This window comes from Nomascus leucogenys, chromosome 4, assembly GCF_006542625.1.
Source record: "Nomascus leucogenys isolate Asia chromosome 4, Asia_NLE_v1, whole genome shotgun sequence".
NCBI classification, from domain to species: domain Eukaryota; kingdom Metazoa; phylum Chordata; class Mammalia; order Primates; family Hylobatidae; genus Nomascus; species Nomascus leucogenys.
This window is the reverse complement of record NC_044384.1, coordinates 81,406,381-81,427,639: the sequence shown is the minus strand read 5'-3', so window position 1 is coordinate 81,427,639 and position 21,259 is coordinate 81,406,381. Positions and strand designations below refer to the sequence as shown.

The window sequence follows — 21,259 nt, the reverse complement described above, 5'->3', positions numbered from 1 at the left end:
ATTGTGAATAATGCTGATAAGAACACAGATGTACAAATATCTCCTCAAGACTCTGCTTTCGGTTCTTTTGGGTATATGCCCAGAAGTGGAATTGCTGAATCATAGGCATTTTAAAGGCATTTTCATACTCTTTTCTATAGTTGGCTATAGCACTTCACATTCTTACCAACAATGTACAAGGGTTCTGCATCATTGCCAACATGTGTGATTTGATTTTTTGAGACCAGGTCTCCCTCTGTAGCCCAGGCTGGAGTACAGTGGCATGATCTCGGCGCACTACAGCCTCTGCTTCCCAGGCTCAAGCGATCCTCCTACCTCAGCCTCCTAAGTAGCTGGGACTACAGGTGCACGTACCACCATGCCCTGCTAGTTTTTGTAATTTTTTTTGTAGAAATAGGGTTTTGTCATGTTGCCCAGGCTGGTCTTGAACCCCTAGGCTCAAGAGATCCTCCTAAAGTGCTGGGATTACAGGCGTGAACCACCATGCCTGGCAGGATTTTTTCATTTACGTATTTATTTATTAAAGACGGAGTTCCTGCTGTGTTGCCCAGGCTGGTCTTGAACTCCAGGGCTCAAGCAATCCTCCTGCCTTGGCCTCCCAAAGTGGTGGGATTCCAGGCCTTTTTCTTTTTTATAGGAGCCCTCCTAACAAGTGTGAGGCAGTATTTCATTGTGGCTTCATTTGCAGCTCTCTGATGATTAGCAATGCTGAGCGCCTTTTCCTGTGTGTTGGCCATTTGTGTGCAGCCCCTCTTTCCTGAGGAGCATTCTGAGGAGCTCCGCCTGGCCTCCACAGTGATCCCTTCAAGGAGGACTTGGCCAATAGGGCTGTGGTCCCTGCCCTCACTCACAGATCTTGCATGATTCTGTGGTCCCCCCTTCATCTTCCCCATCTCTTCCGGGGGCAGCTGGGGAAGGTGGAGGTTCTAACCTATCACATCCCCCAACCCCCTCACACACAGGGGCTGAGACCAGGCCAGGGCTGGCCCCAAGGAAGGAGCCCCTAGGATGGCCACATCTGACCACTCAGGGCTGCTGAAGGTGGGGCCAGGGCCATGCCCCCAGTGGATGGGCGGGATTTTGGTGCAGGGGATGCATTCCTTCAAGAGTCTGCCTTCTCCATTCCTGTGCTGTGTGAACATGGTGGGGGGCAGGGGTGCCTGCAGCTCCCTTGGGCCAGGGCCACCAGCCATGCTCTTGCACCCCCACACACATGTGCCAGGTTGGGGTTCCAGGATATGGTCAGTGGGTGCCTCAGTGGAGAGGGCCCAGGCAGCCCTGGTGCCTGATGACATCATGGGCCTTGCTGGATGTCCTGACAAGCAAAGGCAGGAGCTCCTGGTACCAGGGAGAACTCAGAGGCCCTCTCTGCTCTTCTGGGGATACTGGTCCTCTTTAGACCGAGACAAAATATTAGCATATCAGATAAATATACTTAGGGTTTTCTAAGTGCATTTCCCCAACCAGCCAGTCAGCATCACCTGTGAACTGGCCATGTAAGTCTCTGCCTCCACACCAGACTCACCGAATAACCCCCCTGGGTGGTTCTGATGGAAGATTGACGACCAGTGCTCTGGAAGTAACCTTAGCCTGATTTGAATTCCTTGCTGGTGTGAACGCTTAACTTTTAGGAACAGGTATATTTATCACAAAGAAATCCGAAGCAATTAGGGGAGCTACCTACACTTTCAAAATGACTTGAATTTATTTAAATTTTAAAAAGGGGATGGGGCCCAGGTGCAGTGGCTCATGCCTGTAATCCCAGCATTTTTGGGAGGCGGGAGGGTCACTTGAGTCCAGGAGTTCGAGACCAGCCTGGGCAACACGGCAAGACCCCATTTCTACAAAAATAAAATAACACCAAAAATTAGCCGGGTGTGATGGGGCGCGCCTGTAGTCCTGGCTACTCCCGAGACTGAGGTAGAGGTATCTCCTGAGCTCAGGATGTTGAAGCTGCAGTGAGCTGACATCATGCCACTACACTGCAGCCTGGGCGACAGAGTGAGACCCCTGTCTCAAAACAAAAAACAGAGGGGTGGGGAAGCAGTAACAAACAAGCACAGGTGTCCTCAGCCCGTGGATGGCAGCGCCCGCCTCCATGCGCCAGCGCCCTCCTGCTCCCCTACCTCCTCCTTGGCCACCCCTGGGCATCCCCAGCCCTGCAGTGCCGACGGCGGCGGGGAGGCCACCCGCCCCCAGCAGAGGGCTCCGCGAGAGCTGCAGCGGCGGTGGGGGCCCCGCAGACACTGGGGCCCACGGTTTGAAGGCTGTTCACAGGCACCCCAGACAGCGTCCCCCGTCTGGGCGCACTGCATTTGACGTTGCAGGATGCGCGGCTGGAAGCCCCCCAGGCCCCGCGGCTCACAGACCGGGACTCCGCCTCGGGTCCCCGAGGGCGCGGCGAGGCGCTGCGGGACGCCCAACAGGTGCGTGTTGTGTCCCCAGGCCCCGCGCTCCGGGCGGAGTCGAGAGCCTGGAAGCCCGCGAGAGGGGGCGGGACGGTGCCCCGGGGCAGGGCTGGGTGGCGGCCGCCGTCCTCCCGGGCGGGGCGAGCCGCCTCGACGCCGCCCTCCCGGGCGGCCAATGGAGGCCGAGGCCCCGCGCCTGGATTGGAGCGGACGCGGGGGGTCAGCCAGCCTTGAGGGCCGGCTACTGGCCGGGGGCGGGGGGGCAGGCGAGGCGAGGCGGGCGCCGGCAGCGCGGTTATAAGGCGGGGAGTTCCCTGCGCCGCGAGCCGGGAGGCGCACGCTCGCTCGTACGGCGGCCGCGGCGGCAGGGCGGGGCCGGAGCAGCGGGCGGCGGCGGAGGCGGCCCCCGGGAGCGCTCTTCGCTTCCCTTGGGGTCTCGCTCGGACCTCGGCCACCGCCTGGGATCCCCAGGACTCGTGCGTGCAGCATGGGCGGCGTCGGGGAGCCGGGACCGCGGGAGGGACCCGCGCAGCCGGGGGCGCCGCTGCCCACCTTCTGCTGGGAGCAGATCCGCGCGCACGACCAGCCCGGCGACAAGTGGCTGGTCATCGAGCGCCGCGTCTACGACATCAGCCGCTGGGCACAGCGGCACCCAGGGGGCAGCCGCCTCATCGGCCACCACGGCGCTGAGGACGCCACGGTAAGGAAGCCGTAAGGAAGCCACCCACCGGCGGGTAGAGCCTGGAGCTCGGTCGTGGGCGTGATGTCCCGCTCCACCTGTGGGGCCTTAGCATCCTCCCTCTCCTCGCTGACCTTTGACCTCCACGCCGGGACCCAGAGTTGGGGTGGACTAGCCAGGGCCAGATGTGGGGTAGGGAGGCCAGTTCCCTGCGTGGAGGACCCGCAGCTGTCCACGGAGCAGGTCTGCGGGGGAGGAGGGGGCCTTAGAGGTGGGTGTGTCATGCTGCAGAGCCTGCCCTGGGTGAGGGGCTGCCCTGTTGCTCCCAGGTCCCTGTTTCAGTTCCGGGTCCCCATGCTGGGTGCTTGCTGAGTGCTAGGGGTGGGGCGGGGCAGGGCAGGGTCCCCAGGGGCCGGTAAGGACATGCCATTAGAGGCTGGGGGCTGGGCCGGCCTGAGGTCTGTGGCTTTCCCAAGAGCTTCTGTAAAGGGCTCAGGGACAGTGACTCACCTCTCCGGGCTAGCAGCTGCACGTGGGAGAGCTTTGCCAGCCAGGCTGGGTGGGCCTCTCCTGGAAGCAAAGTCACCCCAGGAACAGGCTGGCCCCTGGGGACCCCAACTTCCTAATCCCAGCCCCTGTCTAGACAGGGAGGGATGTAGCCTGGCCCCAGGGTACTGGCTGGCTGAAGTCCAGTGGTGGAGCAGCCGGACCAGCCCCTTTTCCTGTTACCCACCTGGATAATAGGGGTTGGGGCCATGATGCCCTGTCCTTGACCCTCCAAATTTCTAGGTTGGCCACACTGGGTACCAGGAAGGTCTTCAAGACCCGAGGACATGAACCCTGAATGCTGGCTCTCTGGGCAGCAGCGGAGGTTCTGTCCGGTCCCAGGACTGTCGGCGTCCCTCTTGCCAGGGCCACCTGCTCTCTGCCGATTGCCATCTCCAGCACATTGGACAATCTTCACTGGACTCTTTGAGGAAGAAAGCCCCTCTTTTCCCCTTCCACCCCATGAAGCTGAGGAGTGAGAATAAGCATGCTTCTGAAATTCTAAAAAAAAAAAAAAAAAAAAAAAAAAGCCTTGTCTGTGGGTGCTCAGGGGCCAGACGCTGGCCCGAGGGGACAGCACAGCCGCGGGATGAAGCAGCCCGGGGGCAGTATTTGAGTGTGCAGGTGTTTGCAGGTCTGGGTGAGTGTGGGTGTGTGTGCCTGCCTTTCTGCCAGGGCATGGCGAGATGAGGGGCACAGCTTCTCTCCATAGGCCTGGCTGAGCCCTGGCCTCCCTTCAAGGAGTCTTGTGGATGCCTGCTCTGGTCTTTTTTTAAAAAAGTATCTATTTTATTTATTATTATTTGTTTAAAAATAGAGACAGGGTCTCGCTATGTTGCTCGGGCTGGTCTCAAAGTCCTGGGTTCAAGCATTCCTCCTGCCTCAGCCTCCAAAAGTTCTGGGATTACAGGCATGAGCCACCACTCCCAGCCTGCTCTAGTCTTTTGTAACCTAGAGGACAGTAGATACAGGAAACTTTACTCCCCGCACCCCCCACCAACCGCCGGAGACAGAGTCTTGCTCTGTCACCCATACTGGAGTGCAGTGGTACCATCTTGGCTCACTGCAACCTCCGCCTCCCAGGTTCAAGCGATTCTCCTGCTTCAGCCTCCCGAGTAGCTGGGATTATGGGCACGTGCCACCACACCCGGCATATTGTATTTTTAGTAGAGACGGGGTTTCACCATGTTGGCCAAGCTGGTCTCGAACTCCTGACCTCGTGATCCACGTGCTCGGCCTCCCAAAGTGCTGGGATTACAAGTGTCAGCCACCACGCCCGGCCGGGATACAGAAAGCTTTTATTTCATCACTCTTTCCTGCTTGGTGCCAGGCCCATGCTGGGGTTCCTCCCAAGTGGGATCTGACTTAACATTTAGCTTGGGATGCTGAGACTTCCATCACACAGTTTTCTTATTGATTCGCAGCCAATTATATCTGTTTTAAAAACATCTCAGGCCGGGCGTGGTGGCTCATGCCTGTAACCCCAGAACTTTGGGAGGCTGAGGTGGGCAGATCACCTGAGGTCAGGAGTTTGAGACCAGCCTGACCAACATGGAGAAACCCTGTCTCTACTAAAAAAATACAAAATTAGCCAGGCATGATGGCGCATGCCTGTAATCCCAGCACTTTGGGAGGCTGAGGCAGGAGAATCACTTGAACCCGGGAGACGGAGGTTCCAGTGAGCCGAGATCACGCCATTGCACTCCAGCCTGGGCAACAAGAGCGAAACTCCATCTCAAACAAACAAACAAAAAACATCTCTCTGCTCCTTGGGGCTGGGTCCCAGCTCTGCTATTGGAGGTGCTGAGCGACCTTGAAGCAGGCATGTCACTCCTCTGTGCCTCAGTTTACTCATCTGTAAAGTGGGGAGAGCTGGGGCAGACAGCTGGCTGAGGGCAGGACTGTGTCTTCTCAAGCCCGTGGGCCAGGGCTGCCATGTAGTAGTTTGTATTCGGTAAATGCTGCTGGCCCCTAAGTGTGAGCGTGCCCTGCAAACTGCAGCGTACGGTGGGACAGCCCTGCACGGCTACCCCTTTCCTGGGTGACCTTATTTGGTTACAGTCCTATCTGTAGTAGGAAGGGGACACTTTGGCTGTCTCTTAGCTCCCTCAAGGCCCCACAGCCTGGACTAGAGTTGCCAGAAATAGTTGCTCCATTCAGGCCAAAGGGACTGTGAGGTTGCTGGGGTGGAGCAATCAGTCTTTGTCCATGATGAACAAACAGGGCAGACCAGGGGTTGGGCCAGCCCAGTGCCCTGTGTAGTTGAGCCCAGGCCCCAGGCATCCCATCCCGGGCGGTGGCCTCAGGTGGAGGTGGGGCAGCCAGTTGCCAGGGATGTGTTCTGTCCGTCACCTCTCACCAGCCCCGGCTGCCCATCAGCTGTTCTCAAGTCCAGGCAATGAAGCCTTCCTGCCAGGAAATTCCCAGAGTTTCTGTGCCATGAAGTCAGCCTGTGGCCATCTTGGGACACAAGGCCGGGTGCCCTGGGGAGAGTACTCTGGGCCCTTGGCCAGGTTTGTCTGAGAGTCGTGATGGCAGCCTGATACTAGTGGAGCCAGCCAGGGAGGGATGAAGCCCAGCCACTGCTGGCCATAAGTATATAAGGGCCATGTGCTGAGCGCCTACTATGTGCCAGGTTTTGAAATCAGTACTTGATTTATTGAAACCCTCTCTTTTAATCCTCAAGGTGCCCCTATGAGGCAGGTACCATTTATTGTTATTGCCACTTGACAGATGAGAAAACAGAGGCTCAGAGAGGCAAAGTGGCTTGAAATTCAGTGATTGGTCTGGGATTTGTATCCAAAGCCTTAAGTGCATGCTATGCTGCCACCTAGCCTGTTTATTTCCGGCACTCATTCATTCTTCAATGTTTGACTCATTAAATCCATCAGCGAGCATCTTCTCTGTGTCATGCATGGTTCTCACCTCTGAAGATGTAGCTTGAGCAAAACTTCTACAGGGAATGAGTTCACAGCAGAGGAATCAGCTAGAGCAAAGGCTCAGAGGTGGAACTGTGCGTCCTGTGTTCCAGGAATACAGCATGGCTGCAGCAGAGAGCAGTGGAGAGAGGGCCTGGCAGTGAGGTCTAGAGGTGGCCGGGCTGGCTCATGCTGGATGTTTGTGTCCTCGGAAGGACTTTGGCTTTATTCTAAAGAGGATGGGGAGCCCCAGAGAGCAGAGCAGGGAAGCCTGGGGAGTCTGATGGACATTTAAAAAGATCCTTAATGGAGAGAGCGAAGGCAGAGCCTTCCAGAAGGGTAAGAGACGGGAAGATGGAGACCTGCCCTCCCCCAGGGGAGGCCACTCAGAAGAGGTAGAGTGTGGCCAGGGCAGAGAGCAAGAGAGGCTGTGGACACAGGCACACTAGTCCTCCAGTGAGAGCCATTAGACATTAGATTTAGCTTCATGTTGTCTTTAGAGAGGAAGCCAGCCTGGCCTCACTCTGTGATCTTGGACACATCCTTTCACTTCTGGGTCTCAGTTTCCCCATTAGTGTGATGAGGATGAGAATGCTTTTGTCCTGGGCACACTATGAGGGTGGTGCTGGGCACGTGGGTGCCTGGTTACCATGAGCAACAAAGCTATTCATGGGTGTGGTGAATGCATTGCCCACAGCTCCTCAGGGCAGATGAGGGGTTTCCCAGCTGCCCCTGGTGCCCTTTGGCTGAAGCCCTAACAACTGTGGGAAAATCCAAGTTCCAACAGACGTCTTGAGCCCTCTGCCTTAGGACCCTCCTTCTAGGTGGTTCCCTGAGCCTGGCCTGAGCTGGAGGAGGTAGTGGCCAGTGCTGCAGCAGAGGCTGCATCATAGTAATTGCAGCCAACGGTTACTGACTAGGCACTGTTCTGCGGGGTTTAGATGTGGTAACTGACTGAATTTGCCTAAAAGCTTTATGAGGTAAGTCCTGTTGTTAGCCCATTTTGTAGATGAGGAGACTGAGTTTGAAACTGGGTGGTGTAATGGAACCTTCTTGGGACCCTTGAAAGGTAGGGCCTTCGTACTTGGGCCACGAGGGTGGGATTTGTGTCTGGGTGGGAGCTGGGGAGAGGCAGAACTAGGACTGGGCAGATCTGAGGCCACGGGAGTTGGTTGAGGGGTGGCTCCAGAGCCACTCCACTCCCTCCTACCACGTTGACTACCTTGAAAGTCCCCTAATGGCCACTCCCATGAAGTGTGACTGCTCTGGGCTCCCCGCAGGCATTTTCTGCAAGGCCACTGCCCACCCAGGCCCCTTCCTCAGAGGGGCTACAGTGCCTTGCCCCTTCCTTGTGGGAAGGGTTGGGATTGTCTGGCGTCAGCAGGATACTGCCCCTGGGCATCCCTCCCGGTCTCTTCCTGCGGGTTTCTGATGAAACAGCCAGGCTCCAGTAGTGGAGCCAGAGGTCAGTGGTGGAGAGAGGACCAGGAGCCAGACGGTATAGCTGCTTTGGGGCTACTGTGGGGTCAGGGACACTTGTGAGGCCAAGCGTCCTGGCTGCAGGAGCCCTCACATATATGCCCACCCTTCACCAGGACATTGAGGGGTGCTGGGGGACAGAGGTAACTTTTTGGGGGTGTCTGCCTTCGACTTGGGCTCCGCTACACATTTGGATGTCCCATGTTTAGAGCTGTGTTTCTTTGGGACCTCTTTGGGCCTCAGTTTCCTCATCTGTAAAATGGGATACTGATAGTGCTTCCCCACTGGCCTCCTCTGACGGGCACCAGGGAGAGGATGGGACGGAGCATGGTGTGCTAGGCATGCTGCTGCTGTACCCACCCACCTGGGAGAGGAGAGAGGCAGGATTGTCCTGGGGGTGTCCTTTGAGGCATAGCCCTGTCACCCCAACATCCTACAAAGGCATGAGAAGGCAGCGAGGACAGACCCCGACCACCTGAGCCCTCAGCAGCCCTGCCACACTCCCTGCTTCACCCCCTTCCTGACTGATCTGGTACATTCTCGATTCTTCTAGGGAGTGACCAAAAATCCCTCTCTGCCCTGCTGTGTCTCTGGGGTGGAAGGAGGCTACCAGCCCCTCCTCTCTCCCAGCCTCAGGCTTGGCCAGGACTTAACAGGCAAGCAGAGAAGCAGCTTCTCCACTCTCTTCCCCGACACCTGTAGGCCCCTCCTGCAGGCACTTACCTCTAAGTGGACTCTCAGGAGGAGGCTCATCAGGGCTGCAGGGCTCAGAAAGAGCTGGGCTGTGGAGCTCTTGCCAACCACCAGGCCCCTTCTAAGTGCTTTAGCGCCACCGACTCCATCCTCCCAGCAGCCTTGTGAGATGGGGATTTGTGGTTCCCGGTTTACTGATGAGAAATACTGATGAGAGATGTGTGTGGTCTTGTCTGGGGCTCCCTGGCTCCTGGATAGCAGCTCAGGTTCCATCCTGGGCAGGCTGGCTCTGGGACACCCGCCCTGACCAGCTGCTGTGTGGGATTCATGGTGGGGCTGGGGCAGGGCATGGGATCTTGGGGCCAACTGAGCCACTCTAGGCTTCCAGGGACCAAGGCCAGGCTGAGCTGTCTCTGTATCCTGAGAGAGCGTGAACATCACAGAAGATGGGCCTGGGTTCGAATCCCAGCTCTGCCACTACTAACTGGGACCTGGGCAGGTGTCCCTTCCCGCTGAGCCTTCATTTCCTCACCAGCAAAATGCTTCGCGCCCCTGCTTTGGGGGCTGTGGAGGGTTGGCTCTTGTCTACTTATTCATTCCTGCTGTTGAGCAGCTGCTCTGTGCCGACCTCTGAGGATGCCACTGTGAACAGAGCCTGTCGCTGCCTCCAGGAGTTTGTGTTTAGGGGTACCATTTTGATTCCAGCACTTTCACCCAGCTCTGCTCCGGTACCCAATGAGAGACCTCGAGTGCCGCTTTCCACTCGCTTGGGTGTGTGTGGGGGTTGGGGGGACAGGGCTTGGTGCACATACCCCTGGGTGGATGTTCCTAGGTGCACTTAGGGTGGGTGAGGGTGGAACCTCCCACAGTTCCCTGAGGCTCCATTGATGAGGCCCAAGAACCGCCCTCCTGCCCCCCAGCCCAGGCTCCCAGCAGCTGGGCCCTTGGCTTCTTGAGATAGTGACTGGCCTCATGGCAAGGACCCCCGCACCCTACCTAGGAGAACTGCTGCCTCCCCTCTGGTCCAGGAGTGGCGACAAGCACAGTTTTTCGTTTTCGTTTTTGTTTTTTTCACTTTAAGTTCCAGGATACGTGTGCAGAATGTGCAGGTTTGTTACATAGGTATACATGTGCCATCATGGTTTGCTGCACCTATCAACCCCTCATCTAGGTTTTAAGCTCTACATGCATTAGGGATTTGTCCTAATGCTGTCCTTCCTTGCCCCTCACCCGCCCAATAGGCCCCAGTGTGTGATGTTCCCCTCCCTGTGTCCATGTGTTCTCATTGTTCAACTCTCACTTAGGAGTGAGAAGAGACCTGGGCTCTGATCTAACCTCAGTCAAATGGAACTGTGTGACCTTGAAGAAGTAGCTTAACCTCTCTGAGTCTTAGCTTCTGCGTGGCCCCCCCATCCTTAAGGAGAGGCCCACAGAGGACTAGGTCACATGACCTCAGCCAGTTCCAGAGGTCTGTCAGGAACCTCTTGCTGGTCCGTCAGGTTTCGGCCTGAGTCCAGGCCCCTGCCCTACTCGAACACCCAGCCCTGGGGTGCCCACCCAGCCCTGAGAGCCCAGCCTGCTTCCCAGGGAACTGTCACAGCCCCACCTGTCCCTTCCCCACCTGGAGCCCTGTCAATGGCTTTGGGGTTCTCTGACACAGCCCTGAGGGGGCTCACACCTCCCCTTATCATTGCAAGGGGTAGATCTGGCTTGAAGACCCTTGGGCAGGCTTGGCTCTGTCCTCCCCTGTCAGTGCCTCGACAGGGCTGGCCTGGGTGAATCAGGACCAACGGGAAAGGAGGCGAGGAGACCAATCTGGACCCAAGATCCTCAGCTCAAGAAGGTGGCCCCAGAACTGACACGGGATGATAGAGGGAAGGGCTGGGAGGGAGGAGATTCTGGGGCCGCAGCCACAGCTTGCACGTTGTGCCGAGTGCGTCTGTGCGTGCCGGCTGCATCTTTGTGTACCATGTGTGCAAGGCTGTGTTTGGCTGGGTGTTCATGTGGGCCGTGATTGTAGGCATGTTTCTGAGTGTCTGAGTGATGCCTGCTGGGGTGGGCTGGTGGGTGTGTCTGCATGTGCGTGTGTGTCTGGGGAGTTTCAAAGGAGAAAGAGGGACCCGGCATCACACTGGCTCAGCTTTAAAAAGGTAGGACATCCTGCCATGTGCTGCAACATGGATGAACCTTAAGGACATTGTGCGGAGTGAAACAAGCCAGAGGCAAAGGAACAAACATGTGATTTCTCCCAGATGAGGTTCCTGGAGGAGGCAGATCTGTATGGACAGAAGGTAGCGTGGTGGTTGCCAGGGGCAGGGGGAGGAGAGAATGCCGAATTTGTATTTAATGGGGACAGAGTTTCAGTTGGGGAAGGTGAAAAGGTTCTGGAGCTGGATGATGGTGATGGTTGGACAACACTGTGCACGCACTTAATACCACTGAGCTGTACACCTAAAAATGCTTACAATGGTAAATTTCATGTATATTTTACTACAATTTTTAAAAAATTGGCTGGGCATGGTGGCTCACGCCTGTAATCCCAACACTTTGGGAGGCCAAGGCGGGAGGATTGCTTGAGCTCAGGAGTTCAACACTAGCCTGGGCAATATGGTGAAACCCTGACTCTGCAAAATATACAAAAATTAGCCCGGTGTGGTGGCTTGCACCTCTAATCCCACCTACTCAGTAGGCTAAGGCACAAGAATCTCTTGAACCTGGGAGGTGGAGGTTGCAGTAAGCCGAGATCATGCCACTGCACCCCAGTCTGGGCGACAGAGCAAGACTCTGTCTCAAAAAATAAAAAAAAAATAAAAAAAATTGAGGCTAGGTGTGGCTCACACCTGTACTCTCAACACTTTGGGAGGCTGAGGTGGGAGGATCGCTTGAAGTCAGGCGTTTAAGACATGCCTAGGCAACATAGTGAGACCTTGACTCCACCAAAAAATTCAAAAGTTAATGAGACATGGTGGCATGTGCCTGTAGTCCTAGCTGCTGGGGAGGCTGAGGTGGGAGAATCACTTACGACCAGGATTTCAAGGCTGCAGTGAGCTGTGATTGCGTCACTGCACTCCAGCCTGGTGACAGAGCGAGGCCCTGTCTCAAAAAAATTTTTCAGTGTTTCTTTGGGCTGGGCGTGGTGGCTCATTCCTGTAATTCCAGCACTTTGGGAGGCTGAGGTGGGTGGATTGCTTGAGCCCAGGAGTTTAAGACCAGCTGGGCAACGTGGCAAACCTCATCTCTACGAAAAATAAAAATAAAAAATTAGCCGGGCATGGTGGTGCGCACCTGTACTAACAGCTACGGGAGAGGCTGAGGTGCGAGGATCACCTGAGCCCGGGAGGTAGAGGCTGCACTGAGCCGTGATTGCACTACTGCACTCTAGCCTGGGCGATACAGCAAGACCCTGCCTCAAAAAAAAAAGTCACCCAGTGGGGTCAGTAGAGCCCCAAGAGTCTTCTTCTCTCCTGGCTTCCCTATATACCAGCCCCAGCTCCGCAGGTAGCCAAGGAGCCCAGACAGCTTCCTGGGGACCCCCGGCCTTCCCTCTGCCCCTTTTTCTACCAGTTTTGCTGCCCCCCCTTCAAGATTCATGTCCAGAGGGGTGAGATCTGCACTTATACAGCCCCCTCCTCTGTAATGAGGGAGGCAAGTCAGCCCAGGTTATTCTAGAAGGGGCACCCTACCAGACCCCCAGTCCCCAAGCTGCCCTGGGCCTATAAAAGCAGGCAAGGGGACCCCTAGTAGATCATGTAGGTGTTACCTCTTAGTGGGTGCTGGAGGAGCCTGAAGTGCTTTCTTCCCCCAGGATGGTAGGAGAATGTCCTGGCAGTGACTTCAGGGCCCGCTGTCACTTCTGTTTTAAGATACACCAGCTGGTAGGATCATTAGCAAGAGGACAATAGGAGGCCCCTGTCCTCAGTCAGCTTTCTTCAAAGGTGTTTCCTTTAGCAACTGGGTAGGCCTCCCTTCTCCAGACCCATGGGGACAACACCACCCAGCTACTGGTTCTATAGTCGAGGCTGCTGTATGGCTCTGGCTAGCCCATTCAGAGAGAGCCTCTGAAAGCACAAGGAAAAAGATCAGTCCAAGAGCTGTGAATAGTTAGTGAGCCGATTACAATACCAAGACCACAGGCAGACCCGGAAGGCTAAGTGAGCCCAGGTGTGAAGTTCAAGTTTACTGTACTTTTGGGGCCACTTCCTGGCTGGTCTCTTTCCCTGGCCCTTATCTTTCTCCTGGTCTGTCTTTTCTTCTCACCCCCTTTCTTTACTCTTTCTTCCTTCTCCTGCATCGTACTCCACCCCCACTCCAGCTATTACACAGAATCGCAAGAACGTTAGATTATTCATTTTATTTATTATGTTTTCTTTTTTGTAGAAATAGAGACAAGGTCTCACTATGTGGCCCAGGCTGGTCTTGAACTCCTGGCCTCAAACAATCCTCGTGCCTTGGCCTCTTACAGTGCTGGGATTACAGATGTGAGCCACCATGCCTGGCCCATTTTATTTACTTAAAAAAAAAAATTAGGCTGGGCGCGGTGGCTCACGCCTATAATTCTAGCACTTTGGGAGGCCAAGGTGGGCAGATCACCTGAGGTCAGGAGTTAAAGACCAGCTTGGCCACCTGGGGTCAGGAGTTTGAGACCAGCTACTCCGGAGGCCGAGACAGGAGAATCACTTGAACCCAGGAGGTAGAGGTTGCAATGAACTGAGATCATGCCATTGCATGCCAGCCTGGGCAACAGAGCAAGACTCTGTCTCAAAAAAAAAAAAAAATTATGTTTTCTGCTCCTGCTTCCTGCTTGGTAAGTCAAATCGGTTTAACTGTTCAAGTGTCTTCCTTGCAAACCCCCAAGGACTCAATGTGTGTGGCCCTTGACTGATCCCCTCACTGCGTGACCCAGTGGTCCTCAGTTCCAGGTTTGCCCACCTTCCCTTCACCCACTGCTAATGTTTATAAAAACGGGGTAAATCAAATGTTTGTGACCCAGATCTTATTCTACATGCAGTGGAAACATGTATGACTTAAGCTTTTTGGAAAAGCAGAACCTTTTTTTGTGGTTCAAGAAATCAGTCTTCCCGGGAGGTCTTTCTGTAAATTCAGAGCTGTAGATGTTTGACCGTGTTCAGAGAGGGGCCCTTGTGCTGGGTGAAGTGGATGGGGCACAGCAGGCAATGGGTGAAAAGCAGGACAACCCGGGGCCCTGGGAGGACCAGGGAGGGCCCATGGGCAAGGCGGACCCACTTGGTCCCATGTCTTTGACTGTTCATCAGCCGGCTGACTTTCTGTCCACCTGTCGTCTGCTCTGCCCATCCATCCGTAGTCCTTCCGCCTGTCTTTGCTGGTTGCTACTGTGCTACTCAGCTGTGTCTGTCTGTCCGCCTGACTGTCTGCTCTATTTCAGGATGCCTTCCGTGCCTTCCATCAAGATCTCAATTTTGTGCGCAAGTTCCTACAGCCCCTGTTGATTGGAGAGCTGGCTCCGGAAGAACCCAGCCAGGATGGACCCCTGAATGTGAGCAGGGCCCTAAGGGAGGCTCAGCCCCTGAGGGAGGGGGATGGCTGGAGGGCTGGAAGACGTTGCCACATGGCCAGGAGCAGCTCCCTCGACATTCGCCCAAAGGGATGCAGAGCCAGGGCTGGGCCTGCCCTCCCCTCCCAGGGGGGCAGGCAGTTGAAAGTGAAGCTGTAGGGATGCCCTGAGCAGTCCAGGGCTCCAGATCTGGTTTAGCCAGGCACTCGTTTGGATCCTGAGGCAAGCTCCCTCCCTGTTGTCGCCCAGCGTCCCCATCTACAAGGAGGATTTTGATGAACTGATTTCTCTCCTGGCTCTAGCGTCTTACCCACCCCATACCTTTTGGGAGGGAGAGGAGGCTTTGCCACCAGCCAGTGCTCCAGCTTACACCCTGGGCTGGGTACTCTTGTCACTTCATTCCCCTTTGCCCACACCCCTTGGGCCTGGCGATGGGAGGAGTGGCTGGGGCTCCGGGAGAATGGGGCTGGGGAGGAATTTCTTCCTTGGCTGATGGGCCCCTCTGCTATGGCAGGCGCAGCTGGTCGAGGACTTCCGAGCCCTGCACCAAGCAGCCGAGGACATGAAGCTGTTTGATGCCAGTCCCACCTTCTTTGCTTTCCTACTGGGCCACATCCTGGCCATGGAGGTGCTGGCCTGGCTCCTCATCTACCTCCTGGGTCCTGGCTGGGTGCCCAGTGCCCTGGCCGCCTTCATCCTGGCCATCTCTCAGGTGACCCCAGCTCCGTGTTGCAGCCACCCTAACTGCCCACCAGACGTGGGCCCCCATGCACCTGGGCACTGTGAACATATTTGCTAAATGAATGAATGGACCTATGAAAGGAAGAATGGATGAATAAAGGGATGAATGAGTGAACAGTCTGAAGCCCCATCAGGCGTGTCTGTGGGTCAGGCTGCATTTCAGATGAGCCAAGAAGTTCCTTCTTGAACAGATCCTGATGAAGCACAGGGCCACTGAGCCAGAGGCTGCTGCCCTGCAGCTTCATGACACTTACCAGCCCCTCCACCTCCCTGGCACTCAGTTCTCATCTGTAAAAAGAGGACACTGGCCCACAAGGGTCTTGAAATGGAGCATTAGCACAGGGGTACCCTGCAAGCTGAAAGGATTCACTGGGGCCCCAGGCCCTGGCGGGCTCCGTCCATCCCAACAGCTTCTGACCCTGCCTCTCTCCCCAGGCTCAGTCCTGGTGTCTGCAGCATGACCTGGGCCATGCCTCCATCTTTAAGAAGTCCCGGTGGAACCACGTGGCCCAGAAGTTTGTGATGGGGCAGCTAAAGGTGAGGATGGGGTGGGTGGGCAGCCAGGTGCTGGGCGGCACTGGGTCTGCCCAAGTGTGTGGGCACAGAGTGGGGGCCACAGCCTGCCCCTGAGAGCCCCCTCCTCCTCCACAGGGCTTCTCCGCCCACTGGTGGAACTTCCGCCACTTTCAGCACCATGCCAAGCCCAACATCTTCCACAAAGACCCAGACGTGACGGTGGCACCCGTCTTCCTCCTGGGGGAGTCGTCTGTCGAGGTGGGTGGGGAGGGACGTGGACACCCTCTGGCTGGGCCTGCAGCTGAGGGGGAGCTAATGCACTGGGTCCCCACTCTGCCCCTGACCTAGCTGCTGATCTAGCCTCCACTCTGGCTGGGCCAAGCCCTGCCCCCGTGTCTTTCCTTCCCACCTCCCAGCCTGCTGGGGATGACCAGCCTGGTTGCTAGAATCTAGAGTTGCCTTTGACCCTTGGCCCCAGCCAGCCCTGTGACCTTGCCCAGGAGAAGGAGGTGGCCTGGAGAGCTGCTGTCTCCAGCCGCTGCCTGTCTCCACAGTATGGCAAGAAGAAACGCAGATACCTACCCTACAACCAGCAGCACCTGTACTTCTTCCTGAGTGAGTGTCCATCTGTCCTTCTGGGGTGAGGGAGTGCCTGGGCCTGCACTGTCCTCCCTGCTGTCCTGGACCACTCCCAGCCACTTCCTGGGGCAGGGGCACGCCTGTCAAGTCTCCCTTGTCATGTCACCCTCTCAGCCTCTGCAGTCTGTACACTCCCAGCACCATGCATTTGCCCCAGCTGTCTCCCGTGCCTGGGACACCTTGCAGCCACGGGCCATCACAGCGTGCTGGGAGCTTCCCCGAGCCCCACGTAGAATTTCTTCTTGCCCTCACTAGAGTGGTCTGGAGCCCTAGAGTCTTTGGGCAGTTGTTGGGGTGGACAGAGCGAGGACTCAAGGCTGGCCCTGACCTGCGGTGAAGGGTGGTGGGAGGTGGTGGGGTAAGGGCAGCCTGGGGAGGCTTGGACACAGGGTCGGGGGTGATACGGGGTCATTCCAGCTGGATGTGACCAGCACCAACGTCCCAGGGGCATTCCTGGAGTAACAGAGCCCCTCACTCTGCTGCCCACCCACCTTGGCAGCCCAGCCCCACTCCTGAGCGCTCTCGTGCCCCTTCTTGCAGTCGGCCCGCCGCTGCTCACCCTGGTGAACTTTGAAGTGGAAAATCTGGCGTACATGCTGGTGTGCATGCAGTGGGCGGTGAGTGGGGTTGCCCAGGACCCCGGGCATACGGCTGCCGTGGCAGGAGGTGGTGCCTCGGGGGACAGTACCTGCCCATGAAGGCAAACAGGGTGCACATGTGCGTGTAACAGTGTGGCTCACATGTGTGCGTGCAACAGTGTGGCTCACATGTGTGCACGCAGCAGGACAGCGAGTGTGCCCGTGACTGTACGTGTGGGGTGGGGGGGTTGAGGAATGGGGGGTGTGTGGGTCTCTCTTGGTGAGGGTGTCTTCCCAGGAGGAATTGCTGGGCTGACTCTGCCAGGCATCTGTGTCCCTGGCAGGGTCTTCCCCAACTCACCCTGTGTGACACCTTCGTCACTAAAATCAGCCTCGTGAGCTGGCAGGGCAAGGACCCTATTCCTTTACTCAACTGAGAAAACCAGAGAGGGTGGTGGCCTGTCCTGGGCTCTGAGGCAAATGAGGCAGAAGAGTTGGATGCCTGAGGTCCGCCTCCCACCCACCAGGCCTCCAGACCTCCGGGCACCTGGAGACCTCTCCGTATCACCTCTGCCCTCCTCTGCAGGATTTGCTCTGGGCCGCCAGCTTCTATGCCCGCTTCTTCTTATCCTACTTCCCCTTCTACGGCGTCCCTGGGGTGCTGCTCTTCTTTGTTGCTGTCAGGTATGGCAGGGAGTGGCGAGGTCACACACAGGCGACAGGTGACCCCACTGCACCCCCCCACCAGAGCTTCCCTTTTCCCATCTGCAGAATGGGGCCAGTGGTACTGCCTCCCTGACTTGCTGGCGGAATCACATAAACGCAAGCGTGACAGGAGCCCAGGGTTGGTGGGTTTAGGGAGCATGGCCTGGCTTGTAAGTGGCCCCGTGGGTGTCAGAGCTGCTCTGGGCTCAGCCTCACAGTGGACACTGCTCCATTCAGATTCTTTAAACACTGGCAAGGGGGCAATGACCACAACCCTATTGTACAGATAAGGAAGTCAAGGCCACTTGGGGACAGCTGCTCTCCAGCCTCCACTCAGGGTGCCTAAGTGGTGAGCTGGACCTAGGGCAGTGCCCGAGCCTCCCCACAGGGTCCTGGAAAGCCACTGGTTCGTGTGGATCACACAGATGAACCACATCCCCAAGGAGATCGGCCATGAGAAGCACCGGGACTGGGTCAGCTCTCAGGTGGGCAGCAGGGGTGGGGCTGGGTAGGGCCCATCCTGGGTGTGGTGGGGGGCCAGCTAGGAGCCAAATGGCAAAGGAGGGATGAGGCCCTGATGGGGCTGCCGGGAGGGTGTTGGTGCCGTGGGGTCAGGGATCTGCAACAGCCTCCTTCACCTGTGTCCCGCCGGCTTCCGGCAGCTGGCAGCCACCTGCAACGTGGAGCCCTCGCTTTTCACCAACTGGTTCAGCGGGCACCTCAACTTCCAGATCGAGCACCAGTGAGTGTGGGTGCTGGGGGCCAGTGGGAGGTGGGGTGGGGGTCCTGGGAGGGGACCCGTGGGTGGGGCCTCTCTCTGGAATCTCCCACTTCAGGTGCCAGCATACGCTCTCCACCCCCAGCCTCTTCCCCAGGATGCCGAGGCACAACTACAGCCGGGTGGCCCCGCTGGTCAAGTCTCTGTGTGCCAAGCACGGCCTCAGCTACGAAGTGAAGCCCTTCCTCACCGCGCTGGTGGACATCGTCAGGTGAGGCGGCAGCCGGGCCCCTCTGCTCTGGTGGCTTCCCCAGGGCCTATGCCTGCCCTTGTCCAGGTCAGCCTCATGCTGAGCCCCCGGGGTCCCTGAGCCTTTCTGTCCACGTCCCATGCCCTTCCTCCCTTCCCCAGCCTTCATGCACACAGCGAGAATTTCTGGAGCACCTACTGCAGACTCACAAACACAGCAGTGCCTGCGGTGAGCAGGTCTATGCAAACCTACCCCCAAAGGCTGAGGGAAAGAAGCTAACAGATCCAGTTTCTCAGAAGGAAACGCTTAATAGGGACTTACAAACAGTAAGCCATGTCTCAGGGCCGGGCGCGGTGGTTCATGCCTGTAATACCAGCACTTGGGGAGGCTGAGATGGGCGGATCACTTGAGTGAGGTCAGGAGTTCAAGACCAGCCTGACCAACATGGTGAAACCTCGTCTCTACTAAAAAAAAAAAAAAAAAAAAAAAAAAAAAAAAAAATACAAAAATTAGCTGGGTGTGGTGGCAGGTGCCTGTAATCCCAACTACTTGGGAGGCTGAGGGAGGAGAATCACTTGAACTCACAAGGCAGAGGTTGCAGTGAGCTGAGATTGCGCCACTGCAGTCCAGCCTGGGCAACAGAGCCAGACTCTCTGAAAAACAAACAAACAAAAAAATCATGTCTCAGGCAGCCAAGAGTTGGGACATCCCCTCACACGCCCTCCAGAAAGAACCGTCTATATAGCAAGCTTTTAGGGTGAACCCCATGCAGGTGGTTCTTACGAACCTGGTGACCACTGGAGGTTAGCTAAGCATCTACAAAAGAAGGTTATCTATGCCATGAGCTTGGCATTCAGGGTCAAGCATCGGTTATCAGACAGTTTTCCTTGAAGATGGCATTGCCCTTGTAGCAATGCAGGCTCCAGAGAGCTTCCTGCTCTCTTGGAGCTGATGTTCCTTCTAGCAGAGAAACCAGCAAGCAGTTAAAATAACAAATAAGTAAATTACAGAAGATGGGCAAAAGAACAATGAAAAGCCCCTCAGGGCAGGGACAGGGGAGGGGAGGAGGGCGGCCAGGCAGGGGCTGCAGTTTTTAATAAGGTGGTAGGGTGGGCAGTATTGACAGGCTGACATGTGAGCAGGGACAGGGAGGAGGGGAGAGGCCTCACCACAGGGACATCTGGTGAAGAGCATTCAGGCAGAGGGCACTTGACCCTGAATGCCAAGCTCATGGCATAGATAACCGAGGCAGGCATGCAGGCACTCAGAGGAGGGACACGCCCGGCTTGCATCTTGGAAAGCTGCCCCTACTGGTAATGACTGGCGGGCAGGAGTGGAAGTGGAAAAGGAGAGCAGAGGACACTGCAGCCATCCAGGCGAGGGGTGATGGGGCTCAGCCCTTGTGGTCACCTTGGAGGTGGGGAACAGAGGCCAGATTCCAGGTCTTACACCTCTGTGCCTTTGCACACGCTGTTCTCCTTACTTGGTTGCCCTTCCTTCCTATGCTGGTGTTCAGATGCCCACTTCTCCTTCATGATCTCTCCCAGTCTGATGCTCTGAGCCCCTGCCATTTGGCACAGCCCTTTAGAGCACCTGGCACAGGGTTTCCTAGCAGGTTGTTGACATTTCTGGCTCCACTGCCCAATATCAGGCCCAAGATCGGGTGGGCAGTTTCCACATCCTCTCTGTCCCTGGGTTGCAGTGCCCAGCAAGAGGAGGCAATGGAGAACTGGGTGCAGGAGGGACAGGCCCACCCAGGCTTATGCCTGGACTTGGCCTTGGCTGCCCTCCAGCTCCCCTACCCCATACCCCACACCCCTCACCCTGGTCTAGATTCCATTCCAGAGAATAAGCATTCAGCTGTTCTCCCAACCCACCCTCCGGCCCACATCGCTGCCTTCCCCCAGGGAAGGGAACCCACAGGGAATGGGGATATCTTCGCTCACACTTACCATGGGGGATACAGGGGTGATAGGATCTTGCAACTGAGCTCCTAACACCCACCCCCACCTCCCAGGTCCCTGAAGAAGTCTGGTGACATCTGGCTGGACGCCTACCTCCATCAGTGAAGGCAACACCCAGGCGGGCAGAGAAGGGCTCAGGGCACCAGCAACCAAGCCAGCCCCCGGCGGGATCGACACCCCCACCCCTCCACTGGCCAGCCTGGGGTGCCCTGCCTGCCCTCCTGGTACTGTTGTCTTCCCCTCGGCCCCCTCACGTGTATTTAGCAGCCCTATGGCCTTGGCTCTGGGCCTGATGGGACAGGGGTAGAGGGAAGGTGAGCATAGCACATTTTCCTAGAGCAAGAATTGGGGGAAAGCTGTTATTTTTATATTAAAATACATTCAGATGTATTATGCAGTGGAGTGGTGAATTTGCATGAGTTTGAAGCTGGGGTCTGCCCAGACTCCCCAACAGCATTCAGGCCCTCGGCCATCAATGTGTGTGTTAGGGCCGGTGGGGGGTTGAGGGGGAGCGCTAAGGAGCTCTCTTCAGCTCTAGATGCCCTGGGCCTGGGAGCCCAGGGCTGCCTGGACTCAAACCTGCCCGAGGGTCTATTCACTTCCTATTCATGCTGGGCTTCAAGTCACTTGACCCTTCTGCATGATGGGATGAGCGGGCCCAGCAGATGAGAACCCAGGGCTGGGGGCCGTGTCTGCAGACGCTTCTGGACATGGACTGGGGAAGACGGTTGTGCCTCTGGACCTGCACTGGCCTCCCACAGCCCTCCATGATGGGGGGCCTCAAAGGGCCCCGCACAGCGGGCCACCTGCTGATCTTAGCACCACACCTGGCATCACACCAGTGATGGTGGTGCAGCCTGTGCCCGCTGGCCCAAGGAGGCAACATCGATCT

The 21,259-nt window shown here is 56.7% G+C and overlaps 1 protein-coding gene across 1 annotated transcript; it reads left to right on the top strand.

Annotated features, from left to right (window-relative positions):
• Positions 1 to 2,668: 2,668 nt before the first annotated feature.
• Positions 2,669 to 20,757, top strand: FADS3 (fatty acid desaturase 3). Its single transcript, XM_030810929.1, has 12 exons — positions 2,669 to 3,108; positions 14,128 to 14,238; positions 14,771 to 14,968; positions 15,433 to 15,534; positions 15,649 to 15,771; positions 16,068 to 16,128; positions 16,693 to 16,769; positions 17,317 to 17,414; positions 17,824 to 17,920; positions 18,098 to 18,177; positions 18,299 to 18,424; positions 20,421 to 20,757. Exons 1-12 carry the CDS (start codon positions 2,896 to 2,898, stop codon positions 20,470 to 20,472), a joined length of 1,338 nt encoding a protein of 445 aa, XP_030666789.1. The 5' UTR covers positions 2,669 to 2,895; the 3' UTR covers positions 20,473 to 20,757.
• Positions 20,758 to 21,259: the final 502 nt, after the last annotated feature.

What these genes read in the sequence shown, in the direction of transcription:
- FADS3 (XM_030810929.1), top strand. Translation starts at nt 2,896, where the DNA reads ATGGGCGGCGTCGGGGAGCCGGGACCGCGGGAGGGACCCGCGCAGCCG. An exon ending in TGGTGTGCATGCAGTGGGCG is followed by an intron (nt 16,770 to 17,316) that starts GTGAGTGGGGTT and finishes CCTCCTCTGCAG; the next exon opens with GATTTGCTCTGGGCCGCCAG. An exon ending in AACTTCCAGATCGAGCACCA is followed by an intron (nt 18,178 to 18,298) that starts GTGAGTGTGGGT and finishes CTCCACCCCCAG; the next exon opens with CCTCTTCCCCAGGATGCCGA.